The 25,416-nt window shown below is 36.2% G+C and overlaps 1 protein-coding gene, 1 long non-coding RNA gene and 1 pseudogene across 2 annotated transcripts; all 3 read right to left on the reverse strand.

The window, feature by feature from the left end:
• LOC107608301 lies at window positions 278–1,555 on the reverse strand. Its single transcript, XR_001612798.2, has 2 exons — window positions 1,256–1,555; window positions 278–763 (listed from the first exon to the last, which is right to left on the reverse strand). It is a non-coding gene; the product is annotated as an uncharacterized LOC107608301 (long non-coding RNA).
• Window positions 18,167–19,378, reverse strand: LOC107609324 (protein EXORDIUM). Its single transcript, XM_016311238.2, has one exon. It carries the CDS (start codon window positions 19,284–19,286, stop codon window positions 18,339–18,341), a length of 948 nt encoding a protein of 315 aa, XP_016166724.1. The 5' UTR covers window positions 19,287–19,378; the 3' UTR covers window positions 18,167–18,338.
• On the reverse strand, window positions 23,351–24,668 carry LOC107607193 (annotated as a pseudogene).

Below are 25,416 nucleotides of genomic sequence, written 5' to 3' on the forward strand. Positions count from 1 at the left end.
AAATATACATATGATTATCTTCTGCTATAAAATTATTAGAGGTTAAATGTATATCTATCGGCATACTAATCACAATAACTTGTATTAATCAAGGTTGTGAGAACCGGACCGGTCAATGAACCGGTAAGGCAATTGGTTCACTGGTTCAATGGTCCGACCGGGGTTCAACCGGAGTTCAACCGGTTTAATTATATATTAAATAAAATTATTAAAAATTAATGTATGTAATGCTTGATCACTATCTAGTTGTTCTATCTTCAAAAATAAAAATTTCTAATTAGTAATAACTACAAGTTACAAACACAAATTTACACAAATTAAATTCAGTTACAGCCAATGACTAAATATTGATTGTTGAATAGATTTACAGAATTTCTAATCACATCAAGAAGCAAACAATACATGCAGCACCAAAAATTCAAAACAGAAAATTATCAATTACATTCGACATCAAAAGTTCAGAAAACAAATTCAGAAGTCATAATCCAAACAATTAGACAATTAAATCAACAATTAACAAAGGGAAAGAGAGGGCTAATTCCATAATTTATAGCTTTGAAGATGCCCACAGCCTCATCAAGAAACTTAGCAAAGAAAGAGAGAACCTGAAGAACAAAGGGAAGAAACTCGACTGCTCAAGCATTTCACAGAGGTGAAAGCAAAGTCCCTAGAATACGCTCTTGTGAAAGTTAAAAGAACTCCTCCTTTGAAATAAGAACGATTATCCGGCTAACCCATGCTCTTGGAAGAAGAACTAAAAGGGCTGGTGCAGACAAATACATCAATTCATACAATTCATACAGCATTCAACATAATTAAATTCATCAATTCATCAGTTAATTCACCAAACTCAATATAGCAGAATTCAATACAACAGAATTGAACTTATATAGCAAAGTTCAAAATTTCAAAATTGAATTTACATCAAATTTATTCAAAATTACAAAACCTTTAATCCATATAATTAACAAAAAAAATTGAAAAGCAGAATAAGAACTCAAAAGAAAAACTGAAAAACTCTGCATCTGCCATCTGAAACTCTAAACTAAAATCTGCCCTAAATTCCTTACTGAATAAAAAAATCAATTGAAAATAAAAACCAAAAAATCCATGAACTCAATAACATCAGCAAGTCAACAACCCAGTTCATATAGAGAAACAAAATTCAGCAAGTCAACAAGTCAGCAACCCAAACCAAATAAACAAAATTCATTGAAAAACAAAGATATTATGTTAGAGACTTAGAATACTCAACGCGGAAGAGCACAGCCAGACGACGACGACCAGATGCCCGACGATGACTAGACGATGCCGATGACAAGGATGACAAGCCGACGACCAGATGCCCGACGATGACTAGACGGCCGACGACGACCAGAAGATCCCTCGTCTGCGACGGTGAAGCTTCGATCAGGCGTTTGTTGGAGGTGACAGTGGCGTTCCAGCCTTGGAGGTGGGGATTGGCTTCGAAGAGGAAATTAGGGTTGTGAGTTTGTGACTTGGGAGTCTGCGAAGAGAAGGGGGTTCAAAATAACCTCATCATAACAAATAACCTCAGGATTAGGGCTTCGTTGCTTTCTTCTTTTTTTTTCTTTTTTTTTTTACTTTCAAAACGACGCCGTTTAATAGTTTAATTTTCAAACCAAAAACCGCTAAAAAACCGAATGGTTCTCCCGGTTCATCGGTTAACCGCCGGTTTGACCGGTTTTTTACCGGTTTTTTGCCAGGCAGTTTTTGACCTTACCCGGACCGGCTAAGTGACCGGTTCCCGGTTTTTCCGGTTGAACCGGCCGGTCCAGTTCGGTTTTCAGAACCATGGTATTAATTACACAAGAGTCCTAAACACAGAGACTAGAGGCTATGAGTTAGCAGACTCAGCAAGGTGGGGAGGAGGCCACTGAAAGAGCTGGAAGATCGATGGTTTAGAAGTTATAATAAACTCTCGTTGCAAGTATAGTTACTAAACCAAGCAATCAACCTTTGTTACAAACGTTTTGGTTGTCACAAGTAACAAACCCCTTTTAAAATTGATAACCGAGTATTTAAACCCCGGGTCGTCTTCTCAAGGAACTGCAAGGAAGTATGTTCTTACTATTGGTTATGAAGATTGTAAATCGGGATTTTGAAGATGGGAAACAAGTAATTTAAATTGCAATTAAAATAAGTAAAAGACTGTAAAGTAAATAAATAACTATAAAACATACTTTTGGCAAGGTATGAGAAATTAGAAGTCCTATCCTAGTTATCCTTATCAATGATGATGAAGATTGAATCTTAATTCCACTCAATTAACCTTTACTAGAGCAAGGGAAGGTCAAGTGACTAATTACGTTGATCTTCAAATCCTAGTTAATTCCTAGAGAAAGATTGGGATTATTGAAGTTCAATTCAATTAGCAAAGATAACAATTATCAATCACGTTGAGTTTGATAACTCCTGAGTTACTGATTTCTTAACCAAGACCAAAAGAGAAAAAGTAAATCTACTGGAATAAAAATATCTTCAGACAGGAAGCAACAGTAACATAAATAAAAGAAAGCAATAATAAACTGAAATACCTCAAATAACATTAATTCAAAGAGTAATCTGTAACATAGAAGAATTCATAAACTAAATTGAGAAGATAAATAAAAAGGAATGTTTAACCTGATAAAAAGAGATAATCCTGAAAGCTAAAGAAATCCTAATTCTAAATCCTAAAAGAGAGAGGAGAGAACCTCTCCCTCAAAACTACATCTAATTCATGAATACTGACTAATTGGAGACTCTCCTCTGAATGGATGCATTCTCCCACTTCATAACCTCTGATCTGTGCCTTCTGGACTTGGATTTGGGCCAAAAAGGGCTTCAGAAATTGCTGGGAGCGTTTTCTGTATTTTCTGGTGCGTGGCCTCTGTCACGCGTCCGCGTGGGTCACGCGGTCGCATCATTTGGAGTTTTCCTTGCCACGCGGTCGCTTCAATCATGCGTCCGCATCATATGCATTTCGCTCAAGGCGCGCGATCGCGTTAATCACGCGGTCGCGTCACTACCATTTCGCGCTGGCATGCGGTCGCGTCATCCATGCGATCGCGTCATTGCCAGTTTCTTCAAAAACTCCGTTTTGTGCTTTCCTTCCATTTTTGTATGTTTCCTTTTCATCCTTTAAGTCATTCCTGCCTTAGAAGAGCTGAAACTATTCAACACACGAATCACGGCATCGAATGGAAGTAAAGGATAATTAAAATAATTACTTTTAAAGCATAGGAAACATGTTTTTCACATACATCACATAATAAGGAAGGGAAAGTAAAACCATGCAATTTATATGAATAAGTGAGTGAAGGATTGAATAAATCACTTAAATTAGGCACAAAATATATCATGAAATATGGGTTTATCAGCCACCAATGGATCTGCAGATACAGTCGTCGATCCCGATGTATTTTGGCGTGAAACAGCCTCAGCACCGTACAAGAACTGCGTATATGGATCAGGTTGTTCTTTGCAAGTAGCCTCCGCTCATCCACGTTGAGGCCGTCGTCAGGTCCTGCCGCCAATCGAGTCATCGAGCTCGAGGAAGGCGTGGATTTGAGGTTGCAGGTGCAGGAGCTCCAATGCAGCCTTTAGCAGTAGGCTCATAAGCTTAACGATTATCGGGAGAGGTATAAGGAGATCCTCAACCACGTCATGTCTACTGATAAGCTCAGGCTGGAGTTCTAGGAGTCGTGGGGCGAATGCAGCGTATGAAGGCTCAGATAGAGGAGTACTAGGCCTAGATGCACGCCACTGTCATCGACCTTGCTGGTGGCAGCGGTCCTGCTACTGGTGGCAGCGCTCCTGTTGATGGCATACAGACATTACCACCTTTTGCGCCACTGACTCAGAGCCATATAACCGACGACGACGACGTTGACGACTACCTAGATCTGTAGTTATTTATTTTTCATTTTATTGCTTCATTGTACATATTTGATGTAGTTGACTTTTAATATATTTGAACAGTTTATTATTTATTTTAATTAAATACCAGTTTTTCATTATTTATGAATGGAGTGCTAATTGTGTGAAAAAAATTAAATTTAAAATTAAAATTGACCATTTAATTCAAATTAAAAAATAAAAAATTGAGATTACCATTGGAATTACCGTAGGAATAATCTGATAGTAACAATGCGCGAAACAACATTTTTTGGCGCCAACAATATCGTCGTAAAAATCCGCCAGTAACCAATTGGTTTTTCAAGACGATAATCCGTTGCAACTACTGTCGGACAAAAATAATACGACAAAAAATATTTACCAGCGAGATTTATACCGTCTGATTGTTTCCGACGGTATTTAAATTACCGTCGAATTTTATTCATTTTTTCCAACGGTAAATCCTTCGGTACTCATTGTTTTTCTTGTAGTGTAATTTGAATTGTTCTATCGCATTTTTATCAATAACAGCCACTTCATCTAGGGTTATTTTCTTGACACGAGAATTCTCTGCTTCAAGGGAAATAAGTTTCTCTTCTACAACCTTAAGCAAAGCCGCAAGCTCAACAATCCTTGTTTCAACATCAGTTTTACCTTTCTCCAAGTTCTCACTCTTGGAGTCAAGGTTCTTTGTTTCTACAAATTTGTCAATCTCTACAGATTGGTCCTTCACCATTTGGTCTAGCTCCTTACATTGAGCATACATCGAAATGATGCTCTTATTCTTTTCATTAATCTGTTCTCATAAAATCAGGATCTTATCAGTCTCTCTTTGCATATTTTTGTAGTAAACAGGAGATCAAAGCATCCCTTGAACTCGGACAATGCTATCATTAGTTAGGATGGCTTCAAGTAATTTCTTTGTCTCATTATTTATTTAGTGCGAGTTAATGAAGATTGAGGGGTTGTAATCCTTTGCCAAAACACTTATCGAAAAGCCACCTTCGTTAACACCGTTCTTCCCATTCTTTTTTTTCTAGCGTTGAGGAGAAAGAGGTTTTGAATTGTTCACGTTAATCAACTTGGGAGTTTTCTCCCTTTCAAAATTTTGTGCTACATGATCTATTGTAGGAGTAGTGGACAAGTCGGCTTCATTAAGTTTAGAGCCTCCTTCTTGTGGTGCAGGCTCTAATAAGATTTTATGCCTTAGAGAAACTAACATCATGAATACGTCAGCCATTTCCATTGCAGCTTACGAAAATAAAGGCAAAATGTTAATGTTTATCAAGTAAAATTTATAAGATGATAAAAATTAAAGAATAATAATAAAAAAAAAAACTCTAGTTGTCTATGCTTTGTCAAGTAGCATACTCACCATTATGGACTAGCTTTAGATCTAAATCTTTTTCTTACCATTTAAATATATCAAGATGATAAAGACCTAAGAAAGTTAGTTAGCATGAATTATTGGCGATTCTGAATTAGAGTGCCAGTAAAGATCAAATTGTTTCTCACCTTCTAAGGTAAGAAAGAAAAGACAATTTTCTGGGCAGCTTGCAATTTAAAATACATCTCTTTAAACTTAGAGAAGGATGCTTTAGAAATCTTGAATACCTTCATGCTTCAATGGGCACAAAAGGAAACAAAATTCGCGACCACAGTTTATCGTGCCATTGGTATAGTTACCTTAATAATGTAAGAGAACACATTGCTGGAAATCAACAGCTCCAGTGTCTGACAAGCAATTTCAAAAGCTCTAATAATTGTCCAACTATTCGGGTGAAGTTGAGAAGTAGCTAGGATACTATGAGATAGGATCTCTTGTTGGAAAGTTGAAAAATGTACTTTAACTCCAAGTTTGGTAAATAGAACATCATATACCCATAACTACTCCCATATCACGCCATCTCAATGATGTAGAAAGCATAAACGCTCATGGGGATGAGGGGGAATAAGCCTATACTGACTATCGTTATAAGGGGGAGTAAACTATGCTGGTAAGATCTAAGATTTTTAAATATTGTGAGGTGATCTTAGATAGGGTCATGAGGACTTCGTCTGAGACTCAAGTGTATACATTCACCCCAATAGCCATTATAGAACTACAAAGAGGGTAAACTCGAGTTGGGGTAGAAGTAAGATCGGTTTGACGACTTGAAAAAGGCTGGCTTCACACCATTTTCCTAAGAAATCAATAAAGTAGCCACCATTATTTTTCCTTTTTGATATTTTCTGTCTAAAAAAAGCGCAAAAGAGAGAGAGTGGAATAAGAAAGACTAGTTTTAGGAAAGTTATGGCAATGACTATTTTTTAAAACATTTTTGAAAACATCTTGATGAAGTATTCATGGATGTATTTTTAAGGAAAGTATAAAATTTAAGAAAAATGGTATGCAAAAATGGTCATAGTTAAAAAAAAACCTAAGAGCAAAGGAAGAATGGCGTTCTTATGAATCTCAAAGGAGATTATGCAAAACCAAGCATATTCAAGCAGACACACTCAAGCATAAATTTGAAAAGGAAAAAGAAAAAAATGCAAAATTGGAGAAGAGAAAATAAAAGGATTTTATGTTTAGAAAATTTATGTTTATACACCTTATTACTTATCTTGTCCTTACCAAGGACTAGTTTCTTATACACATATTGCATTCTTGGCATAGATGAGATAAGTAAGGAAGGATAGCAGTGTATCTAGTCTGCAAACGAGATAAGACACTGTGATTCTTGTAAACATATCTCATCTATGCCAAGGACGAAATATGTATATAAGAAATTCGTCCATGGTGAAAATAAGAAACTTGTTTAAAAAAGCCCATATGTATAAACTCATCGGCAGGTGAGTTCATTTTTCAAATTTTTGAAATTCTCTCAACTTCCTTTTCGCTGGAGAAATTTTGTTTCCTCTGATCTTCTCGTTGGTTTTAATCCATTGACGAGATGCAAGCATGTGCACTTGTTGTGGACATCAACCAGTTGGATGTGACTACACACATTGCTAGAGCACTCGATCGTAATATTGGTAATCGAATTAGTTGATTATTTCAATATTATTGTAATTAGAATAATTTTGTTAGTTTAAGTTAGATAATAACGATAAAGTTTAGTTTATATATTTGTGTTATTGTTACTAAACTGATTTTGTTAGTCGAGGTTAGACAAGAATGATTTTAAAAAATATGACTGTTAGAATATTTTATTATAACTTTATTCTAATTGGTTTGAATTAGTTAGATCTATTGTGAGATGATAGATAATTGTTAAACAAAAATTATTAATTTATTTTGAAAAAATCAGCATGGTTTGGTATGATAATTTTTTAGTATTTTTTATTTGTTTTATTTAAAAAAAAACTAAAATCATTAGGATATTTTTATAATATTTTAGTTCATATTTATGTTATTTATTTCAAAAAATCATAGTTAATTCATTAGTGGCATTAGTGTTGGTTTTGTTGAATGTCACATGCTTTTGTTACAAAACAAAAGTCCAATCATATGTTTGCTCCTGAAGGTACTTCATCCTAAGCGAATTTGCCACACTATGGCACCTTCGTATATTCTATTGCCGTACCTCTAGGAGGTCGGATTTAAGTTTGCAGCAAGGCTCATGGATTTCTGTTTAGAGAATATCCTAACACTACATTTATGGAGAGATAGCATTTGAAGACACTCACATTCCACCTACTGTAGGACAAGTGTACCATCACTCTCCAGGATGTGGATATCATCTTGGGTTATGTACAATTGGAAACCCGGTCCGTGGTTGTCTGAGGGAATTTCAGATGTACCATTAGCGACCAACATGAGATTGAGTGGAAAAGCTACTGAAAGCCATGCCACTGTAGTAGCCAAAGGACAAGAAGGAGAACTTTTTCATTAGGATGATGTCGCTCAGAAAGAGGATGCAGCGAATTCCTGCCGATGCTTATCATAACACGTCGCGACAGTATATCCGATGTTATATCGTGATACTGATTGGCAGGTACATGATGACAGACAAATCCAACAATCTTGTCCATATCCACCCTGCTTGCAGACTTTGAGACATGTAGGAGGTGGTCCTCGGGATCAGTAGTCCTTGCTTGGACATGTAGATCCCTTAGCACTGTGGCTAATCAGACTATTACGGACATAGTTGGATGCCTCTCTCTGATCATGAGCTGGATATGCCATAGGTACCCTGTGTAAGGACTTGCACTCCTAGACATCCTTACCTTTGTCGTTGGTCGTCAAGTATAGATTTACATTTATGGTTTATTTGAATTTAATATATAGTTCATAATTTTAATTTTCATTTTTCTAATTCTTTATTTCTAATTGGTTGGGTTATCCTGATAAACCCCAATTTTGTGGTTTATCTTGTGCTTATTTTGGGAGATTTTATCACCTTTTCTGACATTTATTCAATGAAATAGCATGATTTTGTAATTCTCCCTTAAATTACGCTTAAGTGTAAAAACATGCTTTTCAATCCCTTAAATTGGTGATTTTAACTCACTTTAATTCTATTCGATGCCTTGATGTGTTTGTTGAGTGATTTTAATTCACTTTAATTCCATTTAACCCCTTTTTTTTATAAAAATAAATAACACGAAATAAAGCTGAAAAAGAAACGACCATACCATGGTGGGTTGTCTCCCACCTAGAACTTTTAGTTAAAGTCCTTAAGTTGGACATTGGACGAGCTTCCTGTTATGGCGGCTTGCGCTTAAATTCATCCAGAAATCTTCACCAATGTTTAGAATGCTAATAGCCTCCGGGGTCCCAAACTAGGCATGTGAAGCTTCAAACATATTCTCAGGCTCCCGGGGTGACGAATGTCAGAATAGATTCCAGGATTCCAAACCTTACTTTTAAATCCGCCTTCGTCTTGATCTATATTTTTCCATCCGGGCGGTTTAGAAAGTAGATTTTCACCAAGGTGACCAAACATTTTCCGAGATCCATTCGATAGATCATGATGCCAATCCGCACACTTCAAGTTGAAGCGTGGAACCTTATTGAACCTTGTGCACCAGCTCTGAGAACAAGCCATTTCCCTCTTACTCTTAAAGCCGCAGAGAGCTCTAAGCTGGCCATCTGTTTCAAGCAAACCATATTCAAGCGAAAAAGTAAAGATAAAGGTTAAGGATTGTACCCACTTGAAGCTTGTATTAGGCGATAATGGCCTTGGGATAGGTGTTTTCAGTGGTTCTGTGAGTTCTACTCCCTTGTGCTCTTCTGTGAATTTCTTCACTTCTTTGCAGACTTCTTCAATTGCATCCATGTCCTGATCAAAGCCTTCTATGTCTTCCTCGTCACTTAAGTCATAAACGGGAGGTTGAGAGAAATCTACCTCCGCATCGTCTTCGTATTCACTTGGGGAAGATTCTTCGATCTCAGAGAATTCACTTGCTGGTGCAAGTTCAGTATTGGGAGAACTTGACTTGAGATCATCATCATCAAGGAAACTTTCTTCTTGGATTATTCCGTTCAGTTCTTCATAAAAGACTTGCCTTTGGGGCTGTGTACTATCCTCCTTAGCATTAATTGTAACGTCCTTGACAGAATTCTCCACAACTCTGGATTCCCATGGAAGCTCAGCGTCTCCTAGGTCTTTAACCAACTCTTCTTCTTGTGTAATGACAGCTTCCTCTACTTGTTCCAGTACGAAGTCATGCTCTGTTCTGTCCACTGGAGTTTCTAGTATCTCCTTCATGCTACGCTCATCATTAGATTGTCCACGCGGAGTTGTGGGAGGTCCTTGAATATTCGAACGTCTAGAAGATAATTGACTTATTGCTTGCTCCAATTGATAAAGGATTGTTTGAAGTTGATCTACTGTTTCCTTGAGGCGAACCTCTGATTCTCGGGGTGCTGGATTTGGACGTGGTACATTGGGAAGTGGTGAAGTTTGGGAGTAATTGGGTTGGAATCGGGATAAATGAGGATCGTATGGTGGCGAATGGTGAAAAGAAGCTTGTGAGTGTGGTGGTTCAAAGTTATGTTGAGAGGATGGCCTATAAGCACAGGGTGGGACTTGTTGGTAATTACAAGGTTGTCTACCATGTCTATTTGCTTGGTATGCATTGTAGAATGGTCTTTGTCCATGATATTTTGGAGGGTGTTGTTGCCTAAAGGGTTGATCAGATCCTCTTGGCTCCATCCATCTTTGATTGCTCTGACCTTGATGCATGTTCCTGTTATAACTTTCATTCCTTTCAACAATATTAAAACCAAACTCGAAGCGAGAGGGGTGAGAATTCATAGTAGCTAATGGAAATAAAAAGGGAAAATAAAGACAAATAAACAAGTAAAAGAAAAATATTTACAATAACCAATAATAAGGCACACAATTGCAGTTCCCCAGCAACGGCGCCATTCTTGACGTTAGGATTTTTGCCAGTAAAGAATTTTATAAAAACAGTCGTGTTGTAGGTATAGTTTCTAAACCAACAGAAATCCCTTCGTACAAACGTTTTGGTTGTCACAAGTAACAAACCCCTAAATAAATTGATAACCGAAGTATTTAAACATCGGGTCGTCTTCTCAAGAAACTGCAGGGAAGTATGTTCTTATTATCGGTTATGGAGATTGTAAATTGGGGTTTTTAAGATGAGGAACAAGTAATTTAAATTGCAATTGAATTAAGTAAAAGACTGTAAAATAAATAAATAACTGTAAAATAAACTTTTGGCAAGGTATGAGAAATTAGAAGTCCTATCCTAATTATCCTTATCAATGATGATGAAAATTGAACCTTAATTCCACTTAGTTAACCTTTACTAGAGCAAGGGAAAGTCAAGTGACTAATTAGTTAGATCCTCAAATCCTAGTTAATTCCTAAGGAAAAAGTTGGGATTGTTGAAGTTCAATTCAATTAGCAAAGATAACAATTATGAATCATGTTTGAGTTTGATAACTCCTGAATTACTGATTTCTTAACCAAGACCAAAAAGGGAAAAAGTAAATCTATCGGAATAAAAATGTCTTCAGATTGGAAGCAACAGTAATATGAATAGAGGAGAGCAATAATAAATTGAAATACCTCAATTAACATTAATTCAAAAGAGTAATCTGTAACATAGAAGAATTCATAAATTAAATTGAAAAGATAAATAAAAAGGAATGTTGAACCTGATAAAAAGATAATCCTGAAAGCGAATAAAATCCTAAATCTAAATCCTAATCCTAAAGAGAGAGGAGAGAACCTCCCTCAAAACTACATCTAAATCATGAATAGTAACTAATTGGAGAGTCCTTTCTGAATGGATGCATTCCCCCACTTCATAACCTCTGATCTGTGCCTTCTGGACTTGGAATTGGGCCAAAAAGGGCTTCAGAAATCGCTGGGAGCGTTTTCTGTAATTTTTGGTGCGTGGCCTCTGTCACGCGGCCGCGTGGGTCATGCGGTCGCGTCACTTGGAGTTTTCCTTATCGCGCGGTCGCGTCAGTTATGCGTCCGCGTCATATGCGTTTCGCTTAAGGCGAGCGATCGCGTCAAGCACGCGGTCGCGTCGCTGTTAATTCGCGCTGGCATGCGGCAGCGTCGTCCATGCGATTGCGTCGCTGCCTGTTTCTTCAAAAACTCCGTTTTATGCTTTCCTTCCAATTTTGTATGTTTCCTTTCCATCCTTTAAGTCATTCCTGCCTTAGAAGATCTGAAATTACTCAACACATGAATCACGGCATCGAATGGTAATAAAGAGAAATTAAAATAATTACTTTTAAAGCCTAGGAAACATGTTTTTCACATACATCACATAATAAGGAAGGGAAAGTAAAACCATGCAATTAATATGAATAAGTGGGTGAAGGATTGAATAAATCACTCAAATTAGGCACAGAATATATCATAAAATATGGGTTTATCAGACATTGGTGAAGAAAAACTTGAACTTGAGGAAGCTTGGCAAGAGGTAAAGCTTGAAAAACCTTGCCAAGTGGTGGAAGCCTCTAGAAGAGGATGGACGGGAGTGGAACATGCCTTGTCAAGATCGTTGGAAAATCTTCCACCTAGGTTGTCATCTAATCCTTCATTTGAGTGGGTAAAACTTCTAACTCTTAGCTTTATTATCCCACTTGAATATGGTATTCGTGAAACGGATGGCCAACTTAGGGCGCTTTGTGGAATTAAGTGTAAGAGGGGGATGTTTAGTGGTTGGCGTTGTAAATCTAGGCTCATTATGGTTGGAAGCTCAAAATTGAAGAGCATGGATTGGTATAGTGCTCAATTGAATGGGTCTACGAGGGTAGTTTGGTGCTTCCATGAGAATTCATCTCTCTTGCCATCCGGAGGAAATCACCATGATCAACTCAAGGACGGGTGTGAAAACAAAGTGTGGGATCCCGAATCACACAAGGAAAATCAACTTTGGGAGCCTATGGTTTGTGAAGAACTCCATCAAAGTTTGGAGTTATTAACTTTGAATGATGAAGCGCAATGGAAGTCCAAGCATTGGTGGATGTTCAAGGATGGATTCAAGCACAAGCCACCTTGATGAAGAGCTCCCCATAAGTCCAACTTAAGGACAATAAACAAAAGTGCTAGGTGGGAGACACCCCACCATGGTAACATCTTTCCCTTTTTCTCTTTGTAAATATTGGTAATTTAGGTTTAATTTCATGTTTTGATTGCTTAGTTGAGTTTATCTGGGAGTCTAGTATGTTAAATAAGGCTTTATGATGTTTTGGTAGCTGTTTAGAGGTTTGGAATGTTTGGTTTGGTGCAAAAGCATAGAAAAATTTTGAAAAAAATAGAGCACCATCCACGCGCATGCGTGCTTCACGTGTACGCATGAATCAAGCAATTTCAGCCATCCACGCGCACGCGTCATGTACATGTACGCGTGGATCGAATTTTTTCACTTCCCAGCCATTTTTCCGAGAGTTGTGCCTGCACTGTGCGCGTTTTGTGCCTCTCGCGCAAAGCTATGCACGCGTACGCGCACCTCACGCGTACGCGTCGCTCTCGAAATAACCCATCAACGTGCACGCGTGCCTGACGCGTACGCGTCGCTTCCATTTCACCATTCCACGCGCACGCGCCAATGACGTGCACGCGTGGGCTGTCCTGCATCAGCCATCTTCCTTTCTTCTCTTCTTTCCATTTCTTTCCTTCTTCTCTCCTCTCTTCTTTTCTTTCCACCCTTAAAACATCATCCAACACTACCAAACATCATATAACACCATTTTTCTTTTAGTTAGTTAGTTAAGTTTAATTTTTGTTTAATTTTTGCTTTCCATTATAAGTGTTGGATTACTAATCTTGTTTACTGTTTACTGCTGCTGCTTATTGATAGGATGTTAGTTAACATCATTGTTGTTATTATCATTGTTGGGTTCCTTCGTTGAGGTTACAATTTATTACTTGGTTTTGAGTTTTCATGTTGAACATTTCTGAACACCAAGTATATGTTACATTGCCTTTAAGCTTCTTAACTCTTTTGAATTGCATGTTTTGGCCACCATGCATTCATCATCTATTGTTAGGAAATTGAATATTATCATTGTATTTTTTTAGGTGATACTTGTTTATGATTTACCCGTACACATATCACCTATTTCATGCATTGAAATTGTGCGGTTGAGAAATTGGATCGAAAGCTTATCTAGTGACATATTTTTGAGCTTTTCAAGTTTTGTGGACCATGCTCGCTATGTGATTGATTTTCACTTCTATATTCTTTTCTCTAAGTTCCATAGCATCCATGTGTTCCACCTCTATGTCACTTAGGTGTTGCAACAACTTCAATATGTGTCATTGTTTGATGTGTGAGCTCTCTATACCATTTTGTTCATCAAGTTTACTTCCACATCAATCAACGCACATGCATTATCCAATTTCACAATTGCTTAATTTTCGCTTGAATGCTTTTATGCTTCTTCACTACTTGTTTGGTTGCCTTAACTTACAAGCCTTTTAAAGTATCTCAAGCACACTAGAATGAGTGAAGTGCATATTTTCCTTTGTGCAATGGTGACATAACTTTTTATACTAGTGTGTGTGTGTATTCTAAACCGCGCGCAATTTTAGAATCCACACACCTATTTTTCATCAATGTCACACAAATTCACTCACTCCATTCTAGTGGTTCTTACCTCATTCCAACAATTCACGCTTCCTTGCTCTTGTATTTTCTCATCTTACGATGTTTATTTTGTTTTTCATGATTGATGCACCACAAGCAAAAATAGAAGCGGGAGGAAAAACACGCAGCAACCGATTGACCTACCAGCTGAAGGTGGCAACTCGGAAAGTCGCCGTACCCCCTTGCTCATCTTTGAGTGTACCGAGGACGTTGCAAACTTTTAAGTGTGGGGAGGTCGTTTGACCACTCGGCATTTTCGGGTGACAAGTTTCTAATCCCAACACTTTTGCATTTTATTTTAAGATTCTTAGTTGCATTTTCTCATTTTTCATATGTATATAATAAGCTTAGTCAAAATCATGATATTTTCCAAGGATTTTATCTATAGGGCACCCCAATTGATTGAAATTTTCTTTTAGAACTTGCTTGAATTATATACTTTGTGGATCATGTCTTGAGCCAAGAACACAAGCATGTGAGTTTTGAGTCAAATTGGGTGGTTACATCATATAACCACTTATTTTCATTATTGTGTGCATTGTTCTCTTCCTAGGATTGTAATCTTTAATTTGTTTGATTCTTTATGTCCATTATTTTGTGTATACATGCATGTACATGATTGAGGCCATAGTTCAAATAGCTCACTTACCCAGATGGCCTACCTTTTATCTTCCATTGTTAGCCAATCTTGAGCCTATGCTTAACCCATTTGTTCTTAATTGTAGCACATTACAAGCCTAAGTGAAAAGTAATAAATATCCCTTAATTTGGATCTTTGATCAGTTTAGGCTAGTGAGAGTGTTTATCATTTAATTTTGGGAGAATTGGGAACATTGGGTAGAGATAAAAGTGTGTTTTTTTATTTGTGTTGAAAATCTTGGGAATTGGGTACATACTCATGTATTAATCATGTGTAAACCATATGCATTGATGTTCTTGTATATATTTTAGTTTGAAAAGAAAAAAAATTTAATAAAAAAAATAAAAATAAAAATAATAATAATAAAAAAATAGAAATAGAAAAAGAAAGAAAAAGAATTGCAATAAAAAGGGGACAAAAATACCCCAAAGTGAAAGTTCAATAAGAGTCAAAGCATATGTGTGGTAATCAAAAGAGAATGCATAAGTATGTGAAAAAGTGAAGAATGGGAAGTTAGGATTGTTTAGAATTGTATAGGTTGTCATAGGTTAGGTGGGAAGTTTAAGATGATCAAAGATTCAAATTTCTAGCTCACTTGACCATATGCATCCTACCTTGACCCTAGCCCCATTACAACCTATGGGAAAGTCCTCATGATATTTGTATGCATGCATGAAATAATTGTTGATTGTTAGATGAAAAACAAATCTTGGAAGGCATGATTAGGGGAGAATTGAGTGAATCAACCCCATACACTTGAGCGACTAGAGCGGATACACATCCGGTGAGGGTTCGATCGCTCAATTACATGTTTCCACCCATGATTATCTCTTCTTGCAAGTTTTCAAAATCTCTCAATGATTTAATTCAATTGCGGGTTGCTTTGATTGCTATTGCCTTAGCCCTTGTGTTTGTATATGTATTCTTGGAAATTGACCTGTTTTGACCAAATAAATTCATTCATGTAGATAGATTGCATATAGATAGGTTGCATTTAGTTAGTTTGCATTGAATAAATGTTGATACCCCTTTGCTTCTTTCTTGATTTTAGCATGAGGACATGCTTAGTTTAAGTGTGGGGAGATTTGATAAACTCGAATTTTGTGGTTTATCTTGTGCTTATTTTGGGGGATTTTATCATCTTTTCCCACATTTATTCAATGAAATAGCATGGTTTTGTAATTCTCCCTTAAATTACGCTTAAGTGTAAAAACATGCTTTTCAGGCCCTTAAATTGGTGATTTTAACTCACTTTAATTCCATTCGATGCCTTGATGTGTTTGTTGAGTGATTTCAGATTCATAAGGCAAGTATTGGATGGAAGAAATTAGGAGAAAAATATACAAAGTGGGGAATGCATGAAGAAACAAAGATTGAGAATACTTCAATGGACGCGCACGCGTACAAGGCGCGCACACGCAGAAGTGGCATCGCATAGCGACGCGTACGCGTATGTGGCGCGTACGCACAGATGAGAAAAGTTGGCCAAGTGACGCGCACGCGCACATGGCGCGTACGCGCCGATACTCGCACGTGACCCACTTAAAGGCAAAACACTGGGGGCGATTTCTGAGCTGCCCAGGCCCAAATGCAACTTGTTTCTGAGTGTATTTCATGCAGAATTGAAGCCTAAGCAAAGGGGGGAGCAATTGTTTGTACTATAGCATCATGTAGGTTAGTTTCTAGAGAGAGAAGCTCCCTCTTCTCTCTAGAATTATGGTTCTTATGTTAATTTCTCTTAGATCTAGGTCCAATTTCATGTTTTCATCTTGTTTCCTTTATGAATTCTTGCTTCTACTCTTTCAATCTCATGATTTGTAGTGTTAATTTCACTTTTATGCCTCTTTTATGTTCATGAACTCTTGTTAGATTTGGATCTTTTCTTTAATGCAATTTAAGGTTTGATGTTATTTTATGGTTGATTTGAGTTGTGATCTTACTTTCCTTGCAATCGGTAGTTGGTAGATTTTATTGATTCTTGCAATTTATGATGTTTACTTTTCTTGCACACTAGGTGTTTCTTAAAATGCTTTCACTAGTTTTTTAGTAGTTTTCTTGACTCTTGGCCTAGGCTAAGGGAATTGAGTGACCTTGAGTCATTGGGCCTCAATGAATTGGTGATTTGAGAACCTTTGATGGTCAATTTGATATCCATTGATACTAACCCACTATTAATCTAATTAGTAGATAGGTTGGGACTTATGGGTTGATGTGATCAAGCCTATTTGACGTACTTCAAGCTTAGGAGTAGATATTACGTACTTAAAGCTTTTGGAGGTAGACTTAATAGGTTGGCCTCTCATAATTGTCAATATATGGTTTGTTGACAAGGATGGTGATCTCAATTTCTCATGTCTTAGCCAAGAGTTCCACTTTCTTTTATTTAGTCAATTGTTATTTTACTTTATTGTCATTTATTTTTCTTGCCAATTATAAACCAAAACCCCTTTGTCCCTTCATAGCCAATAATTGACCACTTCATTGCAATTTCTTGTGAGACGACTTGGAGTCTAAATACTTCAGTTAATTCTTATTGGAGTTTGTTATTTGTGACAACCAAATTTTTGATTGGGAGGATTGTTTGTTGGTGTAGAACTATACTTGCAACGAGAATTTATTTGAGAAATTCTATACCATCACAACAATTCGCTCATCATATCCACAAAAGAATCGGGACCACTTGGAGGGACATCTAATTCGCTGGCATTATAGGTTGGACATGATTCGGTTGGATGAGGTATGACATTTATGGTTGCTATCGTTGTTGACTTTAGTAATTTCTTTTGTTCGTAGTTACGTCTAATTACTAATTCGAGTGAGTGTTTGTAGTTTTGATGAACACTGTATGACCTGTTTGAGCTACAGACACTGCTCCTAAATTGGATGCATAGTAGAAGTAAGGTGTACAATTGGAGGTCAGTGGTCCTTATCATGTGCTTCAATTATGTGTACGTCCACCAAATAGACAAAGTGAAAAGGCAGTTGGGTTTGGACCGGCCAGTGCCAACTGCTACTGTTAATGTGGATAAATTTTTGAAGATCACTGACAAGGGCGATGATGTGTGGTGACAGTTGCTCCTTAATGACCTTAGATCGACAGCTATGCAGCCTCACAATGATATTCAGCTCCCACTGAATGCACTCGTACCAATGACATACAGGTCCTTATCACAAATATTTTGTCCTCATCATGGATGTGTTTCTTTTACACAGATTTCGTCGTTGCCATAGATAAGAGATGTTTGCAAAAATTTCAATGTCTTATCAACCAGGTCGGGTCAAATAACCTAAATTTTGGCCCTAACTTTGTGGAATAATTTAATTAGGTCAACTTTTTTATTTTTTGAATTGACCAAGTCTATATGAAGTCGGACCAAATTTAACCCAAATTGACGGGACAGAGACTGAATTTTTGGATTAGATTGAGCTATAAAAAATAAAAACCCTCAAAATTTGCGGTCAAACCGACACACACCTTATTTTAATTAGTTGATTTCCATATTTGAATTCTCAATTTGTCTAAAAATGAATAAATATTAAATAAATGAATAAAGGAAAAGTTAAATCCAATCAATAATGGAGCTCAATTTCATAATTTTAAGTTATATAACAAAAAAGAATGAACAAATCAAAGAATGAATCTCGCGTCTGCCTATTGTAATAGTGGAAATATTTGACGTCGTGGAAGGCACGATGCTGGCTCGTAAGCGCAGTTTCAATTCATTGGTGTCTAGACAAGTGTCGAACAAGCTTGGGTTTTGGGATCCATCAGAGCAGGCAAGAGGTACTTCCTACCATTGACGCCATTGGCATTGAAGCTAGCACCAGTTGTGGGGTCCACCAAGAGGTTCCCAGCAGAGCCGGGGTACGCACCTTTACCATAGACGCCGGCGCAAGCGGAAGCTGCTTCTAGAGGCGCCTCCTTGGGCCCTTGGAAGTACCCATTCCCGAACGGGTTGGTTGCAGTGCCAACTAAGAGGCTCGCCACGTTGATAACCATGCCGTCCAAGCCCACATCGTTGTTGGGCGCCACAAGTGGTGGGCTCTGTGGGCCGTAAATAGGTTGGTGGAAGGGCCACGCGCATTGCCCAGGGCACTGTGTCTCCGAGTTGCCAACCCAAATGTACGCGAACTTGTACCTCTTTCCGTTCACGCGCGCCACGTTAGAGGAACCGTGGGTCCCGCACCTGCTTGAACAGAACCCCTCCACTGCCACGTCAGCAGCTGTTAGCACCACGTTGATTGCGTTGCTGTGGGGTCCCTTTGATGCAAGCTTCACGATTTGGTTTGTGGTGAGCGACTTGCCCAGAGAGTAGTTCTCGTCCAGAATTTGGGTGCCTAGTGAAATGCCAAGCTTCTTGTTGGTGCTGCTATAGTATTTCTCGGTGGATTTCCACCACGTGGAAACGGACGGTGATTTTGGTGTTTTGGAAGTGGAAGGGGAAGAGAGGGAGGTGATTAAGTCTGAGATTATGGCTCTTTGTGATGGTTTGAATTTTCCGTACCAAATGAGGTTTATTGAGATCTTGCCATTCAATAGAGGGCCCTTGTGGTATTGGAACTTTAGCAGTTGATCTGATGAAGTCTCGGAGAGTGTTCTAGCTGCTGAGTTCAAATGGAGAAGGGAAATTGCGAGAAACAATGTAAAGAGAATTCTTGAGGACCCAAGTGAGGCCATTTTGTTTGTGGGAGGCTTTTGTGTGGAATGTTGGGTGAGAATGAAGTGAGATGTTTGCTTGTAAAATGAAGTGACGAGAAGAATGGTTGGGTATATATAGTGAGTAGGATGGAGAGGGAGCGCGTAGTAGTGAAGTCAAAACTATGGGAGTTGATAATGAGTTAAATGAGGGGGCGGGTTAAGTGGTAGAGGGTTCCACGGCTGCTGCCACTTGCCAGCCAGGTTGATAGCGTGTGTGTTCTAATATAATAAATAAAGAGGAAAATTCAGTGGGTTTGTGCGGCGCTAGAATGGATCAAGTTAGGGCTGAATTTATTAATTGGTTTTTATGGTGGCCATGCTGTCATGAGTAATTGAGTAGTAAGGAACTAAGGATACAGGGCATGGCCAGCTAAGGGGTGCATAGATGATAGATATGGACAATGAATGAACAAGCATTGCACAGGGCAGGTATGGGAGGGGTCGGACAAGAAGACAAAATTCTGTTCCATTTGAAGAAGGGCAACCCCTTTTTTCCCTCAAGCTGTCACGGGAGAAGACANGTTTAAAAATTAATTTATCCAACCTGGATCGTAGAAGAATTTCAATAGATGCATATTTGATGTACAAAATGTCAAAACAAAAGCACTCATTATTTTAAACGAATCGTAACTAATGCAAATGCGATGTGCTTGCACGGACTTGATAGAAGTATGCGTGTTCATATAAGATTCTAACTTTACGTATTAGTTTAAAATCAATCTTATAATCACATACGTTAAATAATTTAGGTAATGACATATCACTCCTACTTTTATAATATCACTCTATACATAATGTTTTATATTGTATATTGGTATAAATTTATAAAAAAAGTGAAATTATCAAAATAAAAATAATAACAATTTTTCATATTTTATTTACACTAGGTGTATGATATTTTTTGGATATAGAAATACGTATTTATACTTTATAATTTAGGTAAAATATATTTTTTGTCTTTGAAATTTGACAAAAATTTTAAAAAAAATCATAAATTTTATTTTGTTTTAATTTTGTCCAAAAAATTTTCGATTTGCATCAAATATATCCTTGATGGCTAATTTTTCAAAAAATTTAAGACCGATTCAACAACGATTTCATAAGAACAATCTCTCAACACAAACAAATCAAGCATAATTTTTATGCATTATTGTTAGATTGGTCTTAAATTTTATGAAAATTTAGCCATCGAGGGTATATTTGATGCAAATCGAAAACTTTTGAGATAAAATTGAAACAAAATAAAACTTAGGGATATTTTTAAAAATTTTGCCAAACTTCAATGACAAAAAATATTCTTTACCCTTATAATTTTTTTTATTATACTAGTGTAAACAAATTTGATTATTCATTTATAACAAATTTGATTATTCTACTATAAAAAAATTGATTATTATGTTGATAAATTATTTAATTAACAAAATATGTCAATCAATATATATAAATATATTCTAATATATAATAGCTAATTTAATTATGGGCTTTCAATATGTACAAAATATTTTTATTTTTATTAACAGTCCGACACAACACTAAAAAATTTACAAAACAATTAGAATTAAATACTTTTTTCGTCTCTAAGATTTGAGGCGAAAATTAAAATCGTCCCCAAACATTTTTTCTTATTAAATTCATCCTCAAAGTTAGAAATCGTTTTAAAATCATCCTCCTCTATCCCAATTTTATTTTTTTAGACAAAATTATTCTTGAAAAAAATAAAATTAAAAAAATCTCTTCCATCCAAAACTATACTCTGAGTAATCCCAAATTTTCAATATTTTTTATCACTTCCACAATCTCAGCATACCTTTCCTAACATTTTCAAATTTTTTCTTTCATTCTCATTAACTTCAACAACAATAATAAAACCAACAAGAATTAATTTAAAACTCTGAACANNTGAGAGGAGAGAGAGGAGCAAAACGAAGGTGAGAGATGGAAAGAGAGGGAAGCAAAATTGGAAGGAGAAGAGGAAGGAGGGTGTAACCCGCCGAGGGGGGGGAGGAGAGAGAGACTTTTGCCGTTGGTTCGCCATTGCTGCTGTCGCTAGAGCCCGCCAAGTATGGATGTTGTTGCTTTCACTATTGTTATAGCTGTTGTTGTCATGGTTGCCACCAAGCTCCTTCATGGTCCGACAAACTGGTTGTAGTGATGCTAAAGTCCTTTGCCGTTCCTGACACTACTGAGGGATTCCATTTCCATTGAACCGGTTATAATTCTCGAATTGTGCAAAGCTTTCTCTTTTTCTTTTCAATGCTCCATTCTCTATCAATCACAAGCTAAATTTCATGTTTTTTTAACACTATAATAATTATTATTGTTGTCTGAATCTATTAGGTGATTGGTATTGTGATAGATTCAAATTGATGTATGAAGAATTGAGATTGGTGTTAGAGAGAAATAGAATTTTTTGAAAAGGATTATAATTATTATTTTATCGGGATAAATTTAACAAAATGTTATATTTATAACGTTTAAGACAATTTTGAGAATAAAAAAAAAACGATAGAGGCAATTTGAATTTTTGTCTAAGAATTTAAAAACAAAAAAAAGTACTTAATTCTAACAACTATTATTCTAGAGTAAACAAATCTAAAACTCTCGTTACATTATGACCCGCAAGTAATGAGAAAGAAATATTAGTAAAAATGAAAAGTATAAGGAACCAAAAGCTTATCAGCCAAAAACTAAATAAAACTACATTAATTTATATTAATAATTAATTAATTTTAAATTTTTTTAAATTCAAAATTTAAAAATTTTTAAATTGATTAAATAAACCTAATTAAAACCTATAAAAACCTTCCTCTTTTCTCTCACATTAACTTACCCACCTCTAACAATCACACACATAGACCCCTCTCTCTCACCGTCAGGTCCTCTCCGCCTCCCCACCACGATCCACTTCTCTTCTATCACTGATATATGGCTCGTCGGATTCGCCACCGTAAGGAGATGTTGTGGAACGTAAGGAATGGATAATCATGGTAGAAGAGTGTGATTTTCAAATATATCATAGGACGTGGCATGGATACTATTGATGGTTATTGCTGAAGGGAGGCTGTGGCGTTCAAGGTTTTATGTGAAGCATTACATGTTTGGTGATAAGTAGAATGCAATGCGACTTCAAGTGAGAAGGGGCTGAAATCCGTGTATACTGGGTTTTGTTTTTATTAGGGTCTAGGGATAGTTATTATATTAGTAGTTAAAGGGTATAGATGTTGACAGTGATGTGGGAGGTTGTATTCATATTTCTTTTGGTTCTTTATGTTCTTTTAGGAGTTTCTTGACTGTTATGATCTAGTTCTCTTCTATTGAATGCGTTCTTTTGTGTTTGGACACACTCTTTTCTGGGATTTCATCACATTGTATGAAGAGATTCTACCTTGTACACAATTATTTTGGGATATTAGGTGCTGTTTTGATAAACTACATACTTGATCTTAGCTAAAAGAAGTCATTGAACAATTACAGAAATAAAAAAAAAATATTCATTTAATATGAAAAAAAATATCCTAATACTTAACGAAAGAAACATCTAATTATATTTTAACAAAAATAATTAAATATCTATAAAATTTAAAAAAATATAAAATTCTTAAAGAAATAGAGACATTCACATTTGCAATACAAAAAAATTCGAAAAATATATAAAAGAACATCCATTTAATATGAAAAAGAAACATTCTAATACTTAGTAGAAGAAACATCCATATATATTAACTCGTAGAGATTTTGAATTCATCCAAAGGTATTTGGCTGGGTTTTGGCTAATATGATTTTGGTTCCCTAGCTTTACTCTAGTAAAAATTAAAAGCATAACAACCATAAGCTTAAAGAATGACCAAATTAATTTAAACTACCATTAGGATTACATTTAAACGTAATCATTTTTAACCGTAGATTTAATTGTATCTTTATAATTGTTATCAAATTATTTTCTAAACCTTTACATTTTTATTATACTAGACTTTTTATATTATAATTAAATTATTTTCTAATGGTATATTCAAAGTTTTTTTGAATAGTAAAATTCAACTACTACTATTCACTACAAGAAATTATCAGTATAAGAACTGCTTTAGCAATTGTTTGACCACATACAAAAAAACGATTGGAGCTTACTACAAAAGATTGGTACATTGTGATTTGTGAAGGCCATTATTCAATAATAATATTTTGAACTCCCAGACTAAATATTCTACTAAGGAGAAAAAAAAGACTAAATAGTCTAGCCATTTTCTATTGAGGGGGCACCAAAATAAATTGAACACATCAACCACAACATCATAATTTTTCTCATTCAATGCTAATTGTAGCACCTTGAAAATCTCTGCAACCTGGTCCACTGCATTTTCACCCGAAAACAATGGTTGCCAAAATTCTATTTGTATATCAGTTGACATATAGGCAGTAGATAATAACAAAATCAAAGATTGTTTGCATGATTTGCAGTAAAAGCCACGTTGTAATACCCAAAGAAAAAGCAGATATAAACCAGGCTCAAAAGTAGTTCAGCAAGGACACAATCAGTTGACCAAATATCAGTTGAAGTAGCATACTCAGTAGCACTAAATAAGAATGCTGGTGCGCGATAGAACTGGGAACATATATATGATATATTAGTTTCTCCTTTGACCTGATTATACAGAAAAAAAAAGTATCAGTTAGATCCTCTTTATCTACATTGTTAAAAAGTTAAAAGTTCATTACAATGGATAATACTTGGTTAATATTCTAAGAGAATTACAGGAGAACCTACGCAAAGTTGTTAAATATAATAATGCAAGCAATACAAGAAAAAATAATATGTTGGATTAATATATTTATGCCAACATACCAGCATTTTTGCATTTCTAAAATCACATATCTTAACCTGTTTGTAATAAGGTCAACCAGGGAAAATACAAGAATGACATCAGAGCTGGAAATAATAACTACTTATGGAAAAGAACTATTACTTATAAAGTCCATTTAGAAAGCATATTAAGCCAATCAGTATATTTTGTGGCTTCAAATTTCTGTGGCATACTCCAAGAATTGTGTGGATATAAGCCAGCCCCATGAAAATCTGGATGTGTGCCAAATATGTATGAAAAGTGAAAAGGAAAGAATTATTTCCTTCTTTTAAATTTTAACAAAAAGTTTAAGACTTTTCTGGTACATATAAAGTTTAACATAGATAAGAGGCATTCTTTGGTTAGTAGTGTTATAAAACTTCAAGACTCAATACATAGACTCGGGAACATATTCCATCACCAAATTAAGGAACAGTTCACCGGTACTTATAGTGGAAAAGAAATGATGCTTCTGACAAACGATATTTGGATGATCCATTATGCACATTAACTCTAGTTCACGACATCTTTTGTCCTGTAAAACTTTCTTGATGGCAACTTGATAAATCTCAATTTTGTGGTTTATTTTGTGTTTAATTTAGGGGATTTTATCAACTTATCTCACATTGATTCAATGAAATAGCATGCTTTTGTAATTCTCTCTGAATTTGTGTTTAAGAGTGAAAACATGCATTTTAGGTCTTAAATTTGCCAATTTTAATTCACTTTAATTCCATTCGATGCCTTGATATATTTGTTGAGTGATTTCAGATTCATAAGGCAAGTATTGGATGGAAGAAGTGAAGAGAAAAGCATGCAAAGTGGAGAATTCATGAAGAAACGAGCATTTGGAGTATTCAGAGCGACGCGCACGTGTGACAGACGCGCACGCGTGACAGACGCGCACGCGTGAAGAGATGCATCGTCAAGGCATCGCGTACGCGTGACAAGAAAAAGCCAGACGACGCGTATGCGTGACCTATGCGTGCGCGTCACAATCAGCACGTGACCTCATTAAAGTGAATACGCTGGGGCAATTACTGAGCTGCCCAGGCCCAAATCCAACTCATTTCTGAGGCCATTTCATGCAGAATTCAAGATGGGTCAAGGGGGGAGCAATTAGATTAGGTTAGCATCATGTTGTAGGTAGTTTTCTAGAGAGAGAAGCTCTCTCTTCTCTCTGGAATTAGAGTAGAATTAGGTTAGATCTCCTTTTGATTTAGGTTTAATTCTTGTTTTCATCTTGTTAATTTTTTCTTTTATGTCATTTT

Source organism: Arachis ipaensis, chromosome B07 (assembly GCF_000816755.2).
Source record: "Arachis ipaensis cultivar K30076 chromosome B07, Araip1.1, whole genome shotgun sequence".
Classification (NCBI taxonomy): Eukaryota; Viridiplantae; Streptophyta; class Magnoliopsida; order Fabales; family Fabaceae; genus Arachis; species Arachis ipaensis.

Coding starts and splice junctions, on each gene's coding strand:
- LOC107609324 (XM_016311238.2), bottom strand. CDS start 19,286: ATGGCCTCACTTGGGTCCTCAAGAATTCTCTTTACATTGTTTCTCGCA.